The 20,593-nt window shown below is 42.2% G+C and overlaps 1 protein-coding gene across 1 annotated transcript in view; it reads left to right on the forward strand.

Moving 5' to 3' along the window:
* AKT1 (AKT serine/threonine kinase 1) overlaps nucleotides 1–10,901 on the forward strand; it is a 78,118-nt gene extending 67,217 nt beyond the window's left edge. Inside the window, exons 12-14 of the mRNA XM_039551775.1 lie at nucleotides 4,256–4,343; nucleotides 8,900–9,002; nucleotides 9,566–10,901. Of these exons, the coding sequence (XP_039407709.1) occupies nucleotides 4,256–4,343; nucleotides 8,900–9,002; nucleotides 9,566–9,645 (271 nt within the window). The 3' untranslated portion in view covers nucleotides 9,646–10,901. The remainder of the gene's footprint in view (nucleotides 1–4,255; nucleotides 4,344–8,899; nucleotides 9,003–9,565) is intronic.
* Nucleotides 10,902–20,593: the final 9,692 nt, after the last annotated feature.

Here is a 20,593-nt window from a genome sequence, read left to right on the forward strand (position 1 = left end):
ATCTGGAGTGCAGCTTTGGACACAGATGTTCAGGAATATCCAAGTCAATCAAGCCCTTACTTGTATGAAAACCAAACTCCTTGGTTTTTTCCCTTGTGAAAGGAGATTTGTAGTTAAGCTGTATGTCTGTGTCCTCTGTGGTGCTCTGCTACAGGAAGGTTAGATGGCTCTTGAGCACCCTTGCTCTTAGGCACAGGGAGGTCTGCAGCCCTCACAGACACTGCTGGAGTTGGAGGAGTTAGAGGTGACATTTGTGGGGACTGCAGGGGCCTGGAGGTGGTCCCAGCTAGCTGGTGGCCAGCAGGAGGAGGTGACCTTGAAGAGCTGGTCCTCCTGGACAGCACACTTGAATGCCTTGTGGACATGCAGAGTTTTGGAACCACACATGACAGGCAGCTTGTGTTTGCTCTGAAATGTGTGTGCTTCGAGTAGGAAACTGCTTCTGTCTCTACACAGCTCCAGTGTCCTGTGTATGAGCTGAACTGCAAATGCTCAAGTCTTAATGTTTCAACAGGTGTTTTGAGATAGACTGAGATTTAGCTGTTGTGTATGATTATTTTGGTCTAAATCCATTCTGTCCACAGCAATTTAGACAAACTCAAACGGTTCACCCACAGAGATCTAAACTGAAGCTGAGAAAAACGTGAGGCAAGTTTAAAGAATTTTTTCTCCCAGCTTTATAGAAACCACTATTTTAGAGACTTCCTAAGCTTCACCAACCTAAACATGGCTCTTGATTACTAATGTTGGGAAGTGGGAGCTTTTTCAGTGCCTTTTGGATCTACCATGTTTGTGTTACATGCATGTGGTTAATGAGGAAGTGGGGAAGTAAAGCTCAGCAAAGAGCTGGGAGTTAGCTGCATTAGGCTTTCCACAAGCTATAATCTCTGAGCAGGAAAGCACCCGAAGACTCTGTGTGCAGGCAGGGCTTTGGGAAGAATGTGGCTTTTTCCTTCCGAATCTGAAGTCATCAAATCATGCTGTTCTCAAAGCCACAGAGAGCTTCTCTGTGCTGATAGTGCCAGTCACAGGAAATTGATGTGGACACAGTTCCCAAATCCTTCCCTGTGGCTATTAGAAGCCTCTGAAGGTAAGTGCCATAGTAAAATAAGTTTCTAGTTTCCATCTTGACTGTATCAGAGGAGAAATGGGCATCTGTGTGCTCAGAGTTGTGAACACCAACAGCTTTTGCTGGGCTGTTGTTCTTGAGCCTGGTGGGAATGTTTGTGCTGTTGTAGAACCAGGTTTGGGGGCAAGGGTGGCTCAGAGAAATCATGTGAAGACAGGGCTAGAAAACTAGAAGTGTGCAGGTTCCTTTTAAAGAGCTGGGAATGGACTTGGGAGCTGAGCACTGTTTTTTTTACATGGGCAAGTAGAGATACATTATTTTTCATGCCGTCCACTAATTGCAGTCTTCCTTTGTGTTCATACACTGTATTTATATACATATATTAGCAATACGGTATAGTAAGTTTTTAAAATATTTCTACATGATGTGTCTGTGGAATGATGGCTGATTGCCCTTGATTTGTGGAGCACAGGCATTTGTTATTAAATGGTTAAAGGGACTTGAAAGCAGTATGCAGTTCCATAAAAATTTAAAATGTGAAAATCATTTAAGTTTAATATTGATGTTGCACTTTATTAATAATTTTCACTTTTGGATTTAACTAAAATAAGAAAGTCTCTCAAGTAGGTAGAAGCTGAATGAATAACCAGAATTGTTTGGCAGTTAGGTTTTGAGGGATGTTTTCTCTTGTTTTTCCTTAGATTGCTTTTTGGCCTCTACACTTTCTATTATATTTCTTTGTATACTGTACATTTCTGTAGCTTTTGCTTTGCAAGTCCTATATATACTATTTTTGGTTTTGTCTGAAGACTATATGTGCAGAATTTAACTTCATTATCCAGGAATCTTCTCAGAGCTCTTATTTCTTCTGTATTTTTCTTTATTTATTGCATGTCCCTATGAAAGACAAACCTGCTGCTCTTTACATTCTCACTGGTGCTTAACCATGATTTTTGTGTTAGTTGCCAATTTAATTTTGTTCTCCTTGAGAGGGACCTTTCCTACTAATTCTGGAAAAACAAAACTGTATTTTGCATTAAATCCATACCCAAAATAATAAGTTTCTATTGTTTTGCCGTTCTCTTTGACTGGATTTGTGTAATTTTTAAAAGGTAAGTAAAACATCTGGAGTCTTTCTTGGCATTTTCCCGAGTATGTGTTTGCCCTTCATGGAACAAAGGCTCGTATTAGATAACATATTCTGCAGAGCACTTGTACGTGGCTGCAGCCAGCCAGCCTTCCTGCCTGCTTCTGCAAGACACCATTCAGGTGCTTCTTCGCCCAGAGTCGCTCCTAAACTCCTGTGTAGTCTGTTGACATCTGTGGATAGAGGATTGACTCCACCCTCTTCATTGGCCATCATCATCTGTGCTGTGGAAGCAACAAGGAGTCTGGTAGAGACTTGGCAAAGCCGCTAGACCTGGGGGGAACCAGCCGAGAAATGATTACTCACAGAGTTTGTTTCTGTTCCCAGGCTGCCCTGGAGTTTGTCTCTGTTCCAGGCTGCTCCACAGCTGTATAAAGTGCTGCCAGGCAGATGGGAGAGCACCTGTCCAGCTTGGTTTGGCCCCTGGGACTCAGGGTGGACTTGGGTTAGTCTTAGAGCTTACCTGGGCAGGAGAGAGTCACCCAGGTACTGGAAGGCTGGGGAGCTGTTCCAGTGCACATTTTCTAAAGGATGTAAGGAGCAAACCCCTTAGGTTACTGTGGCACTGAATGGAAGAGGGCAAGGAAGCAAGCACAGCCTCTGGACTGTCAGGCACCTCTGCTGCTGGATTTCTCTGGTACAGCTGTGGCCTCTGCCAGTGTGCCTTCTCTGCAGATGGTGCTCGGGCATGGCTGAGGGGTTGAATGCATCAGGATCCATTCCCAGTTGGCACCGTGAACAAAGTGTTGCAGTATTTGACTTTCCATGCTGAACTATCATCCAGTGCTGTCCCAATAGCACTGTGCCTTCATTCTGCATTCCAGCACATGCAGTCTCAGGCTGTAAAAATACCACTTCAATGGGCTTTAGCACAGCTTTCGTATTTTCTCTGAGATTTTGAACCAACTCCCCCCTTCTATCCCCAGGTAATCATGAACTGGGGCACGGGGTTACTGCACGTGGCCCAGAGGACATTCAGGGCCAGATGTTGTGCAGCAATGGATGAGGCCTGGCCAGGTCTTGGCTTCAGGCTCAGAGAACAGGCCTTGTGTCCCTCATGTCTGCAGCAGTATAACTCTAGCCTGGGTCTTGACGAGTCATTGCTTCAAACTCTTGAAACACGGTCAATATCTCAGTTTGCCAGTGGCACCAAGCATGGGAGAACAGGCAGATCCTAGAGATCAGCCTGGGTGAACATGGTAACACCTTTTGTACCTGAAATCCTGAGTGTCATCTTAACCTTGTTACCTGAAAGACTCTCCTGCTAATTACCCAGTATCTGTTTTGTTTTCTCTGTGCCTGCCTTTGCTTGCAGATGTGGTTCATTCTTTTACAGAACATTTTAACCTCCACAGCAAAATTTAAGCATCAGTGCTCAAGACTTCAGCTAAACTGATCACATCTATAAGCTGTGTGGACAGTTTTATTTTGGAATAAAAGTGCTTTATCTTGATATACCTCAAGTCAATAAAACACCCTTTGTGCTTTCCTGAAGCCAAGGAGGAGGAAGGATTTGCATATACTGTGATATTATCACTGCAGTTGTCAACTGTTCTCTTTAATGGAAATTTAAATCAGGTTGCATAAATCAGTTTGCCTTAAAAAGCCTTGTCTCTCTTTCACTTCACATTCAGTTTTACTGCTAGCATCACTTTGCTCTAGAAAACTGTAAGGGGTAGTTGCATGTTAATGTAGAGAGAAGGATCTGGGGCTTAGACATTTTACTTTACAGGATCTGCTGTGGTCCCCAGGACAGCATCTTTCCTGAAGGGCAAATCTTTTGAATTGTGATTATTATTTTTTTTTCTTTGTCTAAGAGAGATCTTTGTTCTGTTTGTTAGCATGTTTTTAAATCTTTTGGTGGAACTGTGTTGAAGCCTAAAATAGGCCTTGCACAAAAAACCAAACACATTGCAAATGCTAGAACTGCTCCCAAATGCATTATATAAACTCAGAATTTCTTCAGTACACTGCAATAAAAAATGTATTAGAAAAATAACTGTACTCAAACATTTAATTACATATTTTGCCTCCTACAGGTTAGGTGGCGGTCCTGATGATGCCAAGGAGATTATGCAGCACAAATTCTTTGCTGGCATTGTTTGGCAAGATGTATACGAGAAAAAGGTATTTATACAACTGTTCTCCCAAGGTGAATTGTAGCTGTGGTTATGAATGTTTCAAATTTTGTTGCTCTCTAAAGGTACACAGAAACCCTCCACAGAAAAGGTTTGCAGTTGTTTTTAGCAACAATTTAAAATACTGTAATCAGTTTAGTTCTGGATTTTTATTTTGCAAAGATACGAGTGTCTCTTAATGAGATACATGGTTTTATGGCTGAATAAATAGGATGTAATCAAAATCGCTTCCAAATTTAGAGAGTATATAAGCTTTTAAAATGGCCTTTCCTGTGAACTCCTGTTGCCATTTCTTGCTTTTGACTGATGTATCCCTTGTGAGCCCAGAGTTATTGCTGGTTCGTGAGCATCTGAAGCCAGACTGCCTAGAAGCAGTAGTAGAAGATGGGCTCTTTTTTGCAACTGCATTTTTCCTGCCTGTTCAGTCTAATGTCAGCATTCAAGACAAGTCCAGACAAGTGTAGTCTTTCACATCAATCCAAGCATAATACAATTTTTTGTGTGCGGCAGAGGACTGATATGAAGTGTCTGCACTTCGTGGTATTTCTCATGGGTTTCCTTGAGACCATTCATTGAGTTTGTTGGCTTTTTAGTGGGAGCCACTGAAGCCAAAAGCCCAGCCCTTCCTGTAAGAATGTGTTTCATCAGTTGTCTATGCCTCACTGCCCCTTCCTTCTCAGATAAGCATTTCACTCCTCCAAGATGCCCCGCTTTGTGCTCTAAGGGTGGTGTGCTGTTGTCCTCTCCAATTGATTCTCACCAGCCATGTTTTTGTAACGCTTGTGAAATGCAGCCAGCTAAAACGTGGGTCTGCTGATTCAGGGTTCCCATCTAGTGGTGCCAGACAATCTCACTCAATCCCAGCCTTTCCTGATTTCCCTCCTTCCCCCAGCAGTTCCTCATGGTATCAGATCTCATTTGATCTCTAAATACAGTTTAGTTGTCCCTCCAGCTGGTGGGAGCAGGTAAGAAACTTGGCAGAAACTGAGTTCCCATATTGTAATGGGAGAATTGTCCAGTGCCTGTATACAGCTACAGAGAGGGCTGTTCTTTCACTTCCTCACAGATCTATGTGGCTAAAGGGAACTGAAAAATCATAAACCAAGGTTTTGTGCCTTGAAAGTGTAGATAGGACTTTAGACCTCAGTCCTTTCAGAGCATCCCTTGAGGGAGAGCTGCATGCAGTCATGAGGGCAGGAGAGAGTTCCATGGAGTTTATTCAGTATAACATGAAAAGTAGATCTGAATTCTGTTCTAAACAGGAAGTTGTCCCCATTTTCACCCAGCTGCCAAGCTGCATGCTTGAGGGTTTGCTGGTTTTATATGCAATTTAAGGTAAAAAACTGTCAATGAGGCTCAAATGTTTTCAGTGAAGTTACTTGGTATTTGGTGGTAGTCACAGTTCCCTGAACAGAAGAGAAATCACACAAGGTGGAGGCAATGTATTTATTCATAGGACTGAGAAAGCCTTCATAACTTGTCCCGTAGTGGTACTGATTCAGATTATTCTGAAAATTATCAGGAAATTCCAAATATTCACATCTTTTGGAGAAGACTGTGTGCTAATTGAGACTATTCCTGACTTTGGACTATCCAAGGAGTCTAGATCCTGGCTTTGCTCGTGTCCCATTAGTGTTTGCAGCTGAAGTAGGCGTGCTGTGCAAATGGAGAGCTTGTAGGTAATTGCTGCCTACATTCTGGGTGGTCCAAAGAGGGTCTTGCAGCATTTACCTGAAGTGCAGACCCATGGATTAAAGCTGGATTTTGTCAGCTGCCAAGAGGTGTTTGTGTGCTAGGCTTGGTTAACCACCATCTCCAGAAATGCTGAATGTGTATATGAATATGGGTTTGGGTAATCCAGAACATTTGCTTTGTAATTAAGCTTTTTGGAAACATAGCTTTGCTTTATATTATAAGGAGCTTTGAATAACTGGGGTTGTCCCCAAAATTTAAAATGTTTATTAGGCTCACCTGGAGGAGTCTGTCTCTGGTGCAGAGAAAGGTGCAGTTCAATTTGCAGTATTTTGCCCACCCACAAGCAAAACATACACAGAGATTTTAATCACATGGGGTTTTTTTCTGGTCCTTTTTCTCTCTTAAACCAGCATGAGCCTGCGGGTACCAATGCTGGTCTGCAGCCGTGGGAGGCTACAGGTGGCACCTCCCCACCAGTTGAACTGCAGAGCTATTGCAGTGACAGCTTTTCAGTAAAGCGACATATTTGCTTGTTAAAGCCAGCGTTGGAGCTTTCTGCAGCTTCCCCTGTTTCCAGCATAGCGCTCAGAACTTGACAGCTAGGGGGAAAAGATGTCTTGTGGGTGCATCATAATCTGTCTCAAATTGCTTTTAACAGATACTAAAATAAAAAGGAAAATTATACAGGCGGCACTAGGCCATTCAACATGTGTGCTGGCTTGGGATTGCTGCTCTGAGTTGTTCTGATGTGCTCAGTTCAGGTGTCTGCTGCAGTGCCCAAGTCCTAAATCACTCCATGCTGTGCACAGCAAGCAGAGCAACCAGGGGCACTGTGAGTGCCAAAACCACCATTAGGTTAAAAGGACAGATAGAGCTTCACACACACACATGCACAGCCCGTCAAAAACAAACCCAGGTTTGCTTCAAGAAGTAGGCAGAGGCTGCTGCAAGGAGAGAGAGAATAGAGTTACATGAGGAAGGAAGAATCCTCATGCTCCACAGGGCTTTTGCATGTAATATGTTGGTGTGATTTGATTGAGAAGTGTTATTAACATTATAATGTGAAGCATTCCCTCTTTGATAGCTTCAGGGGGAATGCAAGGCTCAGACTGACTCTTGACTTTGGGATATCCTATTTCCTTTTCCTTTTTAAATTCAGGACATAAAAAACACTTCAAAGGACCAAATATTTTTTGTTAGGGTAATGTGCCCAGCTCCTTTAAGCTGTTCTTGGGCACAGAGAATTGTGAGTAATTAAAAAAAAAAAGATGATGAATATATACCATAATTGTGCTCTCTTACAATAAACAGAGCTTCTATGTCCCTAAATTTTTAAAGATTGATTTTAAACAGTAAATGCTTCTTTGTATGTGGGAATGCTGCCATCTTTATAGATTACATTTCTTACAGTCTTTACATTGGAAATGAAGGCATTTTACTGGATTGTTGTGTGTATGACAGGACACTCTTAGGTGCTCTCAAAACAGATCAGAAGGACGATCCTGGTGACAGGGAGCTTGAAATCAGTGCTTTTCTTACTTGCTGACTTGACAAACAAATGATTCTTCAAATCCAAGCAGGAGGAAAAGTTGGCCGTGGGGAAGAGGTGTTTTGTATATTGAAGATTTGCTGATCTTTTCCAGGCAGTGATTTCTCTCAGTGTCGTTCTTATTTGTGCAAGTGCAGAAGTGCACGTCTTGGGGTCAGTGCATAATTCCAGTTGGAGCAATTTACTGTCCGCCTTGCTAAACCTTTCCCTGCAGCTTGGGATTGGAAGCCCTACGCTTCCTCAATCACGCTCCTAAATTGCTGCCTGGTGTGGCTGTGTGCTATTAAAAGATGGCCACACGTAACCCCGGTGGTGGGCGAGCGGGATCCCAGCGCGGCTCCCTGTGCTCAGGAGGGCGCAGAGCCGTGTTTACATCCTGGTTCTGCTGCCCCGTGCAGGGGAAGGTGAGCAGGGTCTGAATCCCGGCTCCATTGCCCTCCGAAGCTGTCTGTGTTCCAAGTGTGTACATCTGTATGCAGCCAGCTCCCCATCCCGCTTCCCAGGCGCGCTCCTCCTCCAGCCCCAGCCAGGCAGCTCTGCTCCATCTGGAGCTGCTCTTGCCAGAGCTTGCCTAGGTACACATGGATGATTTCCAGCCTGTCTGCCCAAGCAAGTCTCAGGAATAAACCCCAACGAGCACAACTCCTGCTGTAGCAAAAGGAGGATGTTCACTGCTGACTGGGCTCAGGTTTTTGTAAGCACTCCAGGTGTTTGAAGTTCAGAGTTGACATCAAACTGCTTTTGGGGACCAGGAGTATTTAAGCTTAATGTTGCTGCTGCCTTGGCCTAAATTCTTCAGGCTTGCTCAGACCTCCAACATGAGCTGCATGGGCACAGTAGCTCTGTAGCTGAAACTTTTTGGTGCATGTTACAACCGTTACAGCGATACACAAGATTAGCTGATCAGTTGGGTATCACTGAGCATCTTTCTTACTCATTTTCATCCTCCTTAAGCATAAATATGACTAGGTAAGGTTGACGATTTCCATATAATTATGTGGGGAACCAGTATGTGTTGTTATTTTTAAACATTGGTCAGCATGTTATTACTTGAAGAAATTTTTGGATTCTAAGTTTTTCTTCGTGCAGTTAAATCCTAGGGGAAAAAAATGCCTTAAATGCCCCATAAATAGGAAGTGCACACTTAAGTATTTTTTACTATTATTCCTTGTGAACTGGTATTTTTTAGACATTTTAGGAACGTAGGAAAAGGCGCTGTAGCTTATAACTACGTAGAATTCTACTTGTTTCAACAATGGCACTGCAAGAGCCTGTAAATGGACACTTTTTGTTTTTCATAGCTTGTACCTCCGTTCAAGCCACAAGTTACATCTGAAACAGATACAAGATACTTTGATGAAGAATTTACAGCACAGATGATAACAATCACTCCTCCTGACCAAGGTAAAGTTTTTCCAAATGTTTCTCACTGTGTTCTCCAGACCAGATGAGTCTCTTCAGCACACATGAAAAAGCATCAGTTTAAACGTAAGGGTTTTCCATATGTATTTGACCACGAAGTTGGTAAATTGAGGTGAAACTTTCCACATCTTTCCAGTTGGGGAAATGAGAAACCTGTTTTATAAGAGTGAAATTATTTGTACTGTTGTCTTTTCCAAATCTGCACATTCCCATTGGAAATCAGTGATAATAATGAGTTTTGCACATTTCCATATCCACATGCACTGTATATATGCAAGCAGTCAGTTGAGCACAGGCTAATGTCCATATTCAATCAAAATATTATATTTTTGTGATAACTGAGCATGTTTGATGCTCTCAAATCCCAATTGCCAGAAATTCAGAGCAGTGGATGTGGATTTAAGCAGTGCAGCTCCTAGCAATTTTAAATGGACATCTGAACAACTATTTTCTGAAATAACTGTACCATGCATTATCTTACTGTTGATTTGCTGAAAATAAAAAAAGGTAGCAGATGTTACCTGATGGTTTTTTTCGTCTTTCAGATGACAGCATGGATTGTGTAGATAACGAGAGAAGACCTCATTTTCCTCAGTTCTCCTACTCAGCCAGTGGAACCGCTTAATGTTTTGCCATTCAGAAACAAAACAGACTGCATTTTGGGGACCTTACTTCAATGGACACTAGAGAACTTTCTATATTATCAAGTTACAAACTGTGTTTGTATTACGACTTAGGTGAATTTGTAGGAAGCCTCACAGATTCTGTATTTAAAACAATTCTTTGATGCATTTTTGAGAAGGAGAACAAATCCATTCTTAAGTATTATGTCAAGGCTTTTATGCTGAATGACCATGGGTTTTTAAGAATATACACCAAAACTGTTTACTTTAGAAATAATTAAGGTATTCAACATATCAGCAACTCTGACCAGAAAATCCCCTTATTTTATTTATTTCATACAGTTCATTATCTAAATACAGAATCTGCACTCTGAACAATTAGATTTATATAGGAAGATATAAGACTTTAGTAGCTAGTGCGATAATATAAGCAACAAAGTGAACAAACTCTGGAGGGTTAAGGTTCAAACTCATTTTGGACAGCAGTGAAGTGTCATCCAACTCCAGAAAACCAACTATAGGAACAGCATTAATGGCCTCAGTGAGGTAAATCAAAAAGCAAAAGTTATTTTTGTTATAACATCTGCTACAAGACATTACATATCAAACTGAATCCGGTGGGATTGCCACGCCGTACAGATGAGTATTTCATTCTAGACAGTGCATTTAATGATTCCATTTGCATAGAACTTAGGAATACTTCATAGGATTGGCTTCTCAGAACCTAGAAAACGCTTGATTTACCAATCTAATATGAAAGGCAACAACACAAAATCACCCACTTCCACCACTGTACAGAAATACCACACAGGTCTAAGTGAGAAATCATCCTCATGAGCGAGTCGGCCAGACACGAGTACATTTGGCACTGAAGTAATGACTTGTTGCCACTTTTTTTTTTTTTTTTACAAAAAGATATATGAATATATATAAACACTTATGATTTTTTGCATCATGCCAGATCATTTCTTCTTTCTTGAGTGTGCATTAAAGGTATCAACCAACAGTTCATGGTGCCTTCTCACTCTTGAAGATTCAGTTTAACAGTGTTTCCCATGTATAAAAAAAACTAGGTTGAAACTTCATATGTGTTTGAATAATAATGGTGTTCAAAAAGTGAACTTTTTTTTTTGTTTTTCATTTTTAATCTTTGTGGGAAATCCCCCACACCCTATTTTTGTTGTATCATGTTTCTTTGTAATTTTCATAAAAGCAGTCTTATTCTGTCTCTGCTGCGAATAAAGTTATTCCATTGTAGGTTGCGTTCTTTAAATTGCGCCTTTTTTTTTGGTTTTTTTCATTCTCCTGACTGTATAAAAAATGATGATGTATTCCAGTTAAGTAGCATTTAATATTTTTATTTGAAAGGAAGTATATTATGAAAACCCTCCCTTCCCCTCTCCATCGGACACTCTTGTGCTTGCACATCAGCTTGACTTTTTTTTAACAACATTCAACTCTATATTTTTACTCATGATACTAAAGTTTCCCCCCAAATACAAATACAGTATTTGCAAATAAAATTTCTTTAGCAAGTTAGGTTCTTATTTCTTGTGGTAGGAGCCTTCTGAATTTGCAGAGATGCAAGAACTGCTCCAGTTTCTCAAGTTTGATGTGCTTATCACTGAGGGATTCAGGCTGTTCTGTTCCTCCTGAGTTGTTTCATCTCTGTGCTGATCATTATGCAAAGATAATTTTGGAAAACACTTGTTCAGAGGAATGCACCGTGTGCCAGGAATAAATTGTCTTGAGGTGAATGAGGACTGGCCTTGTTTTGCTGCCCTCCTGGTGCCAGCAAAGGTCCTGATCTGCAAAGGTATTTCTGTTCCACCACTCGGGCCAGTCTGTGCTGTACGATCTCTAACACTCTCCAGGCACTAATGTTAATCACAGCTGGGAGGTGGTTACAGAAGGCTGGAATGTCCTTTTTCAAACAAGAATACAAAGAACAAGATACGAACATCCAAGAACAACTGCAGTGTGCTTCAGACTGAGCAACAGGAGTTGCAACTGTAGTAAGCCATTAAACATCCAGCACGTTTTTTGGTTCAAAGAATAAGCTGTAATTCCCAGTGCAATTTACTGCGTGTTTTATGCAAGGAGGGAAGGGGGAAGAAGAGATCCATGTCTCTGTAGGGACTGGTGCTGGACAGCCTGTCCTGTTTGGCAGGTCTGATCTAACTGCTCTCCTTCCTTTGCTTCCAAGTCTTCATCTGAGTCTCCAGCCAGCCCAGGGACGAAGTCCAAGGAAACTCTTCTGCAAGTCTACAAGTCTTGACAAGTTCTGAACTAACACAACTCCGTGCATCCAAATATAGGCAACATGAGTGAGCAAAGGTTACCATAATCTGCCCCAGGAAAATCTGCTCTGTCAAGTGCAGGAGCAGGCATGGATCACGTTGTTTTGTTGAGGCTGATTGTGTCTCAGCATTTTTCTGCCAGTTGTTGCTGATGGATTGTTTTAATTCCCTTATATAAAATGGAACTCAAAAAAAGCTGCCAAAGATCTCTGAATCTTAGTATTGTTAGCAACTGAGAACTGTGAGGGCCACACCTGAGTGCTGGGTCTTCTGGACACTTTCCCTCATTTTGCCAGTGATTGTTCTAAACACCTTACCTGTTGTCCATAATTGAATGGTTATGGCTGTTACAGCTGCCTATCTGCAAACATAAAATGTGTTCTTTACATTTTGATTTAGCACAGAAAATCTTATTGCAAAAACCTGTGATTCGAGTGTCATTCATCTCAGATTCTTCTTGTACTATATATGCAGAGACTGCTTAAATCTTGCATGTTTCTTTAGCTCTTTGATTTGAAACTTCAGAACATTTCTAATAATCTCTACAGCCAAAACCTCCCCATTCTTCCTTCTGGCATTGAAAAACGTCACCATGCTCTGGTGTTGCACATTGCAGCAAAGATGGTGCATCCCAAGTTCTGAACACTGGTAGTGTATCTGTGTTACAGACCAGGAATTTGGTTGTAAATTCAGACTGGGAGAAAAACAGGAAAAAAACCCTTGGCAGGAGCACATGAGTAAGTTCTCTGTGTGCCTGTGACTGCAGTCTGGAATTGAGGTCAGCTGGGCAGTGGTTGAAACAGACACTGCTCTGAGTGCTGCTCGGGGTTAAGAGACATGGGCTGGAGCCAGGTAATTCTGCAAATTCCATTTTATATTCTCTGGTGTAACTAAAACATCCAGTACAATCCCATTAGGATATGTCAGGCTGTTCTCCCTTTAAAGTGGAGGAAGGTAACTGTGGTTCATAACATTCCCAATTTTGCACAAACTCTGACTTCTCACTGCCCCCCCTGCCCACCCTCCCAGTAGAATGAGCAGCTTTTTTTCATTTTTGTTTCTGCACCTTCACCCCTCCAGCAGGTGACCTCCACCTGCTCTCCAGCTCTCATACTGGCCTCAAGTGTCCTAGCTGCTGTTTGAATTTGTTCCCGGTTTTCCACCTGAGAAACAAATTACGACAGTTTTTGGAGGTTTGAGGGCAAAAACTTGCCTGGATTGTTTGAATTGGATGGTCCTTGCTTTAAGCGATGGTGAATTTTTTTTGCTGCTTTGGATTGTGTCTCTGTGTTGAAGTGCTCAGTACAACAGCATTGTGTTCTCATACCTCCTGAGTGTTTGTGGGGCCTTTTCAATCTTTGTCAGAGAAAATACCCTTTGCTTCTTAGAGAGCACATGCCAAAACAGATTTTTATCTCCAGTAGCTGGCTGTAGGATGGTGGTCTCAGATCAGAGGTCACAGCCCACAGCGGGTGTGCAAACGCCAAGGAGACAAGAGTTGCAGAAGCGGAGCCCACACACAGAAAGTGCCTGTGAGACTCACATGGATCTTCTGCCTGAGAAGTTTGGGAAATGATAACTTAGGAGATCTGATTTATTTCACTGTATCTGGAAGAACTTCAGAGATAAAAACACAGTTGAAACAGGCGAACATAAAGGATCTTGTTTCTTCAGTGTTGCAAATGAGTGTGTTTGTCTTCCACTTTGAGCGCGATGTTTTTAATAGCAGGGAGGTTAATTGCCACGAGGAGTAACGCGCAAGGAACACACAGTGCCTATAGGAGCTTATTATCCCCCTGCAGCTGAGTGTGCAGACGTGTGCCCGCTGTCTGCTGCAGCATATGCTGCATTCTAATCGGGTGATGACTGCTTGCGCTCTGTCCGAAGTCATTTTAAACAAATGCATTTTGTTACAGTGCTTGACACTTTTTTTAGTTACTGTAACTGCTGGTCACCACCCTGGTTTTGTGAGCCTGGTGGGTTCTTGAGGACCAAATCAAGGTCCTCACGTGTAAAAACTGTACTTCCCTCTGTGGTTTTTCAGCCTGCACATAGCTCAGTTCTGTTTCCCCTTCGCTGAAGTGGTGCTTCGTATGGGGCTTTTTGCCCGTAACTGGGTTTTGAGATGGGCTTTGTGTTAAATGTAACCCTGCTTTCCACACTTTCTTCATGTCCTCTGTCTCGTTACTGTAACTGCTTGTATGTTGCATTTCATCAGAGTTTTGAGTTTGTTTCAAGAAGGTAAGTGGCAACACAGACAGCATTTGCTGTATTTTCTGGATTCTCAAGGTCTCTCAAATTCTCCACATACACTACATTCTCCCTGCAGAAGATAAAATTATTTTTATGCTAGAGTGAAAATTCTTCACAGAGGACACACAAACCCTACCCCAAATGTTGTGATCTTTAGTTACTGGTAAACTCTTGTATCTATTCCTTTGTGCTGCTGTGTCCTTACAGTACTGATGCTGTTAGCCAGGAAGTTGTGTAGTACTGAGAAAATCTATATCAGAACAAAAAATAGTGATTGTGATCTTCAGCAGAGTGCCTGAGAGTTCATCAAAATTTGATTAAAAGGAGCATGAAATCCATTCTTAAGCATGCTGGACTTGATGATCCTTGTAGGTCCCTTCCAGCTCGGCTTATTTTGTGATTCTGTCATCCTTCTCTGCAATTAGGACTTGCTGCGCTTTAGAGGCTCCTTACTGTGAAACTGGGTTTTTATTTTAATTTAGTGGGGCACAGATCTGACTTTGGAGAACAATTCCAACACCTTCTCCCACACATTGGCTGGAGTCAATACAGCATTTGAGTGATTTTTTTTTCTAAATAGCTAATGAACTTTTCTCACATAATTTGATAAATTGCTCCAGTGACTGTTTATGGATGTGCAGAAAGATCAAAACATAAGCCCTTCAACAAACTTCAAGAATTAAAAATGGAGTGATATTATTTAGATGGTTGCAGCACATAGTAAGTTTTCTGTTTGGTGTGTTTAGCTGCTGTGATTGTTCCTTATTCTGATATTACTGGGAGAAATGAAACTAAACAGGAAGACAGGAATACCTAGTGACCATCCAGTAATGCATGTAAAATTAAACTGAGTAAAAACAGAGAGAACAAAGTCTCTTGGAGCAACTGCAGACTGGAAAGTTGGAGAGGAAGGGAAGTGGAAGAAAGCAGATCAAAATGTACTTATTTACGCAGGTGAGGTCATAAATTTAATGTGTAACTAAGATAAAGGGATTAAACTTAGTATCTTCCTTTACTTGATTGTAAAACTTTGAATCAGGTTACCTTTGCAAAGTTTTACTTTCTGTGATGACTTGCTCAGCACGAAGGAAGTGGAGATCAAAGGTGGCTAATGGTATTTAAAATGATCTTTTCTTAAAAATTCCTATAAGCAGCAAATTGAGTTGTAATGAGGGCGATGCTTCCTGGACTGCCCAGTTTTTTTTCAGGTAACTTTGAGAAACCTGTCACAGCTGTGCCTTGTTCGAGGTAGGAGAGGCATCCAAGCAATGCAGGAAAGCACTGAGTTTGGCTGGTGGTCAGTGTGTGAGTGGCACAGGGCTGTCTGGGCTTCCCCTGTGCAGAACAGTTGTGTCAACTTTCTTTTCAGATCACTGACAGTAACTCAGCTTTTATTAGCAATCTCTCAATAGTAAGAAAACACAGGTGCATGTTACAAGAAAGGAGAAGTCAACGAGGACACCTCAACCAGGAAGAAAACCCTGGATATAAATCCATTTATTTTCCTAACGGGTTCAGCTGCAATTTTCTCAGTGCTGAGCTGCACACGTCTGAGCAGCACCAGATCTGGGCACGCAGGCTGGTGGAGCCCTGAGCACCCGAGGGCTGCTGCACAGGAAGGCTGGAGCAACACAAAGAAGCTTCCAACTCCCCATCTGGAAAAAGCCCCCACAGGAGCACAGGCAATGGCAATGCCATCTGTCTTCTGCTGAGCAGATCTCCTCTCCTGGGAGCAGGGAAAAAGCTGGCACATGGACATGGTCTTTCAGTTCTCCGCTGCACGGAGGTAGGATGCAGATTGCTGGGTGGTACCTGTAGAGTCCAGCCTGCACTACTGAGTCCCTTTTCCCTTTTTTCAGTCTGTTTTTTCAGAATTCCAGTTCTCTTTACTTGCCTTTTGTCTTATGACATCATTCTCCTGTCCCTTCCCAGCAGACAGGAAACAATGGATTCCTTCCTCCTCCCTCACCTTCATTCTTTTTCTGTGCCTTTCCCTGTTTCTCATCTTCTGCAGTCCCTTCTAGAGGGTTTGTTATCAACTGACAGAATATCTTTTTAAATAATTATTTTCCTCATGCTGGATGTTCCTTGGGTCATTGTGGAGACTTCATCTGACCCAAATCCATAGGAACACTTACACTGTCTGTACAGACCCAGGTCCTCAAGTTTCATGTAGACTCTTCACTGGTGTATTTTGGCATGAAATACTGGCCTAAACAAAGAAAAAAGCAAGTCTCCTGTTGAGTTTTAAAGTGATTTCCTATTCCTATTGATATTTTTAATATCAATTCTGCTACAGGTAAGAGGAGGAGATAACTGCCCAGTGCCTTTTGTCACACACTCTTGCTTCTTTAGTAGAGTTAGAAGAGAATTGATTGCTTTAAAAAAATAGCTGGTTACCCCTTACTGTCTGGCATCCATTTCTGTTACAGGACATACCTAAATTTGTGTGGATTTCCAGCTGATAAATGTAAAAAAACTGGGGAAAACAAAACAGAAAATTTGTCTGTCCTTTATCTCACTTTGGTTTGCTTTGTGGTATGAACTATCAAGTTCAACCTATCTAGAGTTCTCTATAAATGTAGAGTTAAGTACCTGATAAGACACTAACTGAAAATTGCTGATGGAAAATATTTACATCTTCTCTTTAAAACTCTTAGAGACGCTTAACAACTCTTTAAAATGTGGGAAATTAAAACCAAGCTACTTCAGCATCCTCAAGTTCACTGCCTCAGTCTGCAGCCTTACATCCTGAGACCAATTTATCCACTTTTCTAGTGGTGTGAAAGGCTTGTAACAACTCAACAATATTGATAAAACTCTTTCAACTCAAGACTTAATCATGTCTTTTCCCATCCTACTGCAGAACCATGGAAAGCTTCCCCTCTCTGGCACCCAGCCCACATTGTCCCCTGGGTACCCACTGATCTCATTTTCTTAGAGGAACTGAGGGGGAATTCCTGCCAGGCAGCTCTGTGGAAGTTGCCCAAGAAGTTTTAACACCCTATTCCTGGATGATACTGTCCCATCCTATAGTTACCCTGCTTGGCTCCAGCTAGTCTGCAGATGCAGGTTCAAAATAAAACCAACCTCCATTCTTCTCCCTCCCCCCTTATTTGGGCAGCTAAGTGAAATCCAAACATATGGACTCCATAAATTCTTTGTAAATGGCCTCGTGTGAAACACTCAGCCAAAGCCATGGTTATCGTTAAACAAGTAATGACACCACTAGAGCATAACACAAATGACACACAGGGGCAGATCCTCAGCTGTGCAGCCCAGTTTGCCCAGTGACACCAGGCTGATTGCTACGAAACCAACCAGGAATCCACACAAGCCTTCTGCAAAGCTTTAAGAGGTGCCCTTGCAGTGCCAAGCTCTGAATGAAAGGATGTTCTGCAGTGTTTGTGGAAAAGCACATGTGAACACCGGGACAGGCTGCCCAGGGAATGGTGGAGTCACTCACCCTCCTGGGGGTATTAAAAGCTGTGTAGATGTGGCACTTGGGGACAGGGTTTAGTGCTGGTCTTGGCAGTGCTGGGTTAATGGTTGGATTTGATAATCTTAGAGGTTTTTTACAACCTGAAAGACTGTGGTTCTGTGACAGCAAATTTTCAATAAACACAGATCATAATCAAGAATGCATCCACAGCTAGGCAAACCAGAGTAAAACAACTGAAATAAAATACTGCTGGAGACAGGTTTAAATATAGACTGACTCAAAAGCATGTGAAGAGCTGTTCCACTGCTGGGGCAAACTGTCTCTCAGTAATATGAAATACCACAGGGAATGTGTCATAATAGTTTGCTACAACAAATAAACACACACACCCCCAAGCCCACTGAATTTTTTCAGTAATTATAAACTCTTACATGCAATCTAGGTAGTCCCAAAACTTTCTGAACAGTAATGAACCATGGAGCATGTTACATTAAAATACGTATCAAAATAATCATCTTAAATTTATGTCACACCTTCCAAGGAGCTCAGTTCATCGCACTTTTGCTTGTGTGGCATATGACCAGATTGTCAAAACCCATTCTTACAGGGTGCTGCAGGGTACTATAACTTAAGTGATTCATGCATGCAGCTGTTGGAACTGCTTGTTGGGTTGTGAAAAAGCTCGTGGTGCCAAGTGCTGATCTAGGAGAACTCAGATCTCCATCAGCCGCCTTGGCTCCAAGTTGTTACTGAACAACAGATGGTAGCAGGAGTTAACCAAACTAAGAAAATATTCTAAGTTAAAGGCCTCACAAGAACTGAAATTCTTGAGAAAATACAGAGAACAAGTGTTGAGGTTTGAACTAGTTTTCATGTCCAAGTGATGTATGCCACTGAACTTTAAAGGGTACTCTCATCTCTGGCAACACTCGTTATGGTGGAAGTTTTCATTTAACTTGGGCAGAAGCGACCATGTGTGGAATTAATACCACAGACATGTGAGGTACAGCTCAGAGCCACAAATCCTGCGCATGAAGCTGCACTTGCCACAATGCCTGGCACTAGGGAAAAGATGGAAGAACCCCAAATCATGTTGTTTTGCAGTAGATTACAAGCAGCAGCAATGAAGGGACAGCATCACGAGCACTGATGATTTCTTCAGCAGAACAAGGACAGCACTGCAGTTCACAAATGGGAAACTGTTTAGTGCTAAGGGGAAGACAAGTGCACAGGCTCTCACTGTGTCCTTATCAGCAGCATCAGCACAGAAGGGACAAAGTCAGTGCAAGATGTAAGAAAAACTGTTCTAGCAGTGATCCCAAACATGACAGGGGGGTACAGGAGAGGGCACAGAGTAAACAGAGTGAAGTCTCATACCAGTGTAGAAAGAAAGTTCCTCTAACTCGATGTTCAATAACTTCTAGTTCTTGGTCTCACTGAGACAGCACACTCCAGTATGAAATAGGTGAGGAACAAAAAGTATTTTCAGGACTTACAGAAGTTAGTGTTCAGCAGTGCTGATCCAAACTCACAAAGCAGTTTTCTGTAGTACTTCTTTACTCCGTGGCCTAGCTGAGCAAGAAAGCTCCTGCATTCCTGTGACCCACCTAAGTACACAAATTTCTTCAAGCCAGCTCTGTAAGCAGCAGTACAGGCGACTACACCCAACTGAGACCAAAGTTCTTTCACTTTCAGAGAAGTGAGGACTTTCAGAACAACCTGGAGTTAAACCACTTAAGAAGAAGAAACAATTTATGAAGGAAATATTCAAGCTGGCTTTCTTTTTTAATATTTTTGGGAGGAGACCATGAAAATCTGTACATTGACTACATATTTTCAACCTTACATTTTACTGTACTTTAACTCCTTATACTGGTCATCCCAACTGATCACAGTCCCAGGTTTCTAAGCTTGTTTTTACTCCATTTAAAATACTTCAAAATCTATTTTGGGGCAGTAAATAATCTTGCTATCATGGAAAGCGAAATCAGAACAATCAGATTACTCATTTGGGGAGGTATTACTCAGTGCAAGAAAGCGTGGGAGAACCAAGCTCCAAAAATGAAACTCACTGGGACGAGATACATAAAAGTGCATTAAATTCTGTATGTAAACTACTTGGTTGAAAATTGAATCATTTCTTTAGGCTCAGGAATCAATATTCTGCAAAATGCTGCACTCTACAGCACATCCCACCAAAACACCTAAGGATATGAGTAAGTTTGATCATATCAGTAGTTCTAGCAGAGTAAACAGGATGTAAGAGTGGACATACTCAGGCCACATAGCCTTGTACCAGTTCCTCATTTCTGCCAGCAGCAATCAATGCTCAGAACAGAAGAAGGCAGCAGATCTTAGAGTGCTGAAGAGTTTCAACAGTAGTATAAACTCCTAAGTGTAACCAAAAGCACCACACCTCAATACACAGCCTTGCAGTCCTCAAAAAATCATGAAATCCTTGTGCTTTTGGTAGACTCTGAAGAGAACAGATGTGCCCCATATGTGACCTGGAAGTTGCCAAGCTTCTTGTTCCCTTGTTTCTCTGCACTGCAGGGTCCCCAGGGCCACTAAAGCCTCATGAGCAGCAGTAGCAGCTCTGGATCTCTGGCACAAGGGGGTCTGTGCTGCCCCTGCTCTTGCAGCCCAACAAGGTTTGCCTTTCCCCAGGTGAGGACACCTGCATTCCGCTCATCCTCTGCTGCTCATCTCATCAAAAAAGCCAGTGAGGTTGGTCAGATGTAATAGGTCATTGATAAACCTGTGTGACTGTTTCCAATTGTGTTCTCACCCTTCTCGTGCCTGGATGTAGAGCCAGACACAGCTTTTGTGAGGATTCACACTACAATCTTCCTGTGGACTGAGGTCAGACTGATCAGCCCATCATCCCCCAAATTGTTCTCCTCAAAGGTTGGCACAATTCTCACCTTCTCTCCACCACCACCAGGACCATCCCTC

This window comes from Corvus cornix, chromosome 5 (assembly GCF_000738735.6).
Source record: "Corvus cornix cornix isolate S_Up_H32 chromosome 5, ASM73873v5, whole genome shotgun sequence".
Taxonomy (NCBI): Eukaryota; Metazoa; Chordata; class Aves; order Passeriformes; family Corvidae; genus Corvus; species Corvus cornix.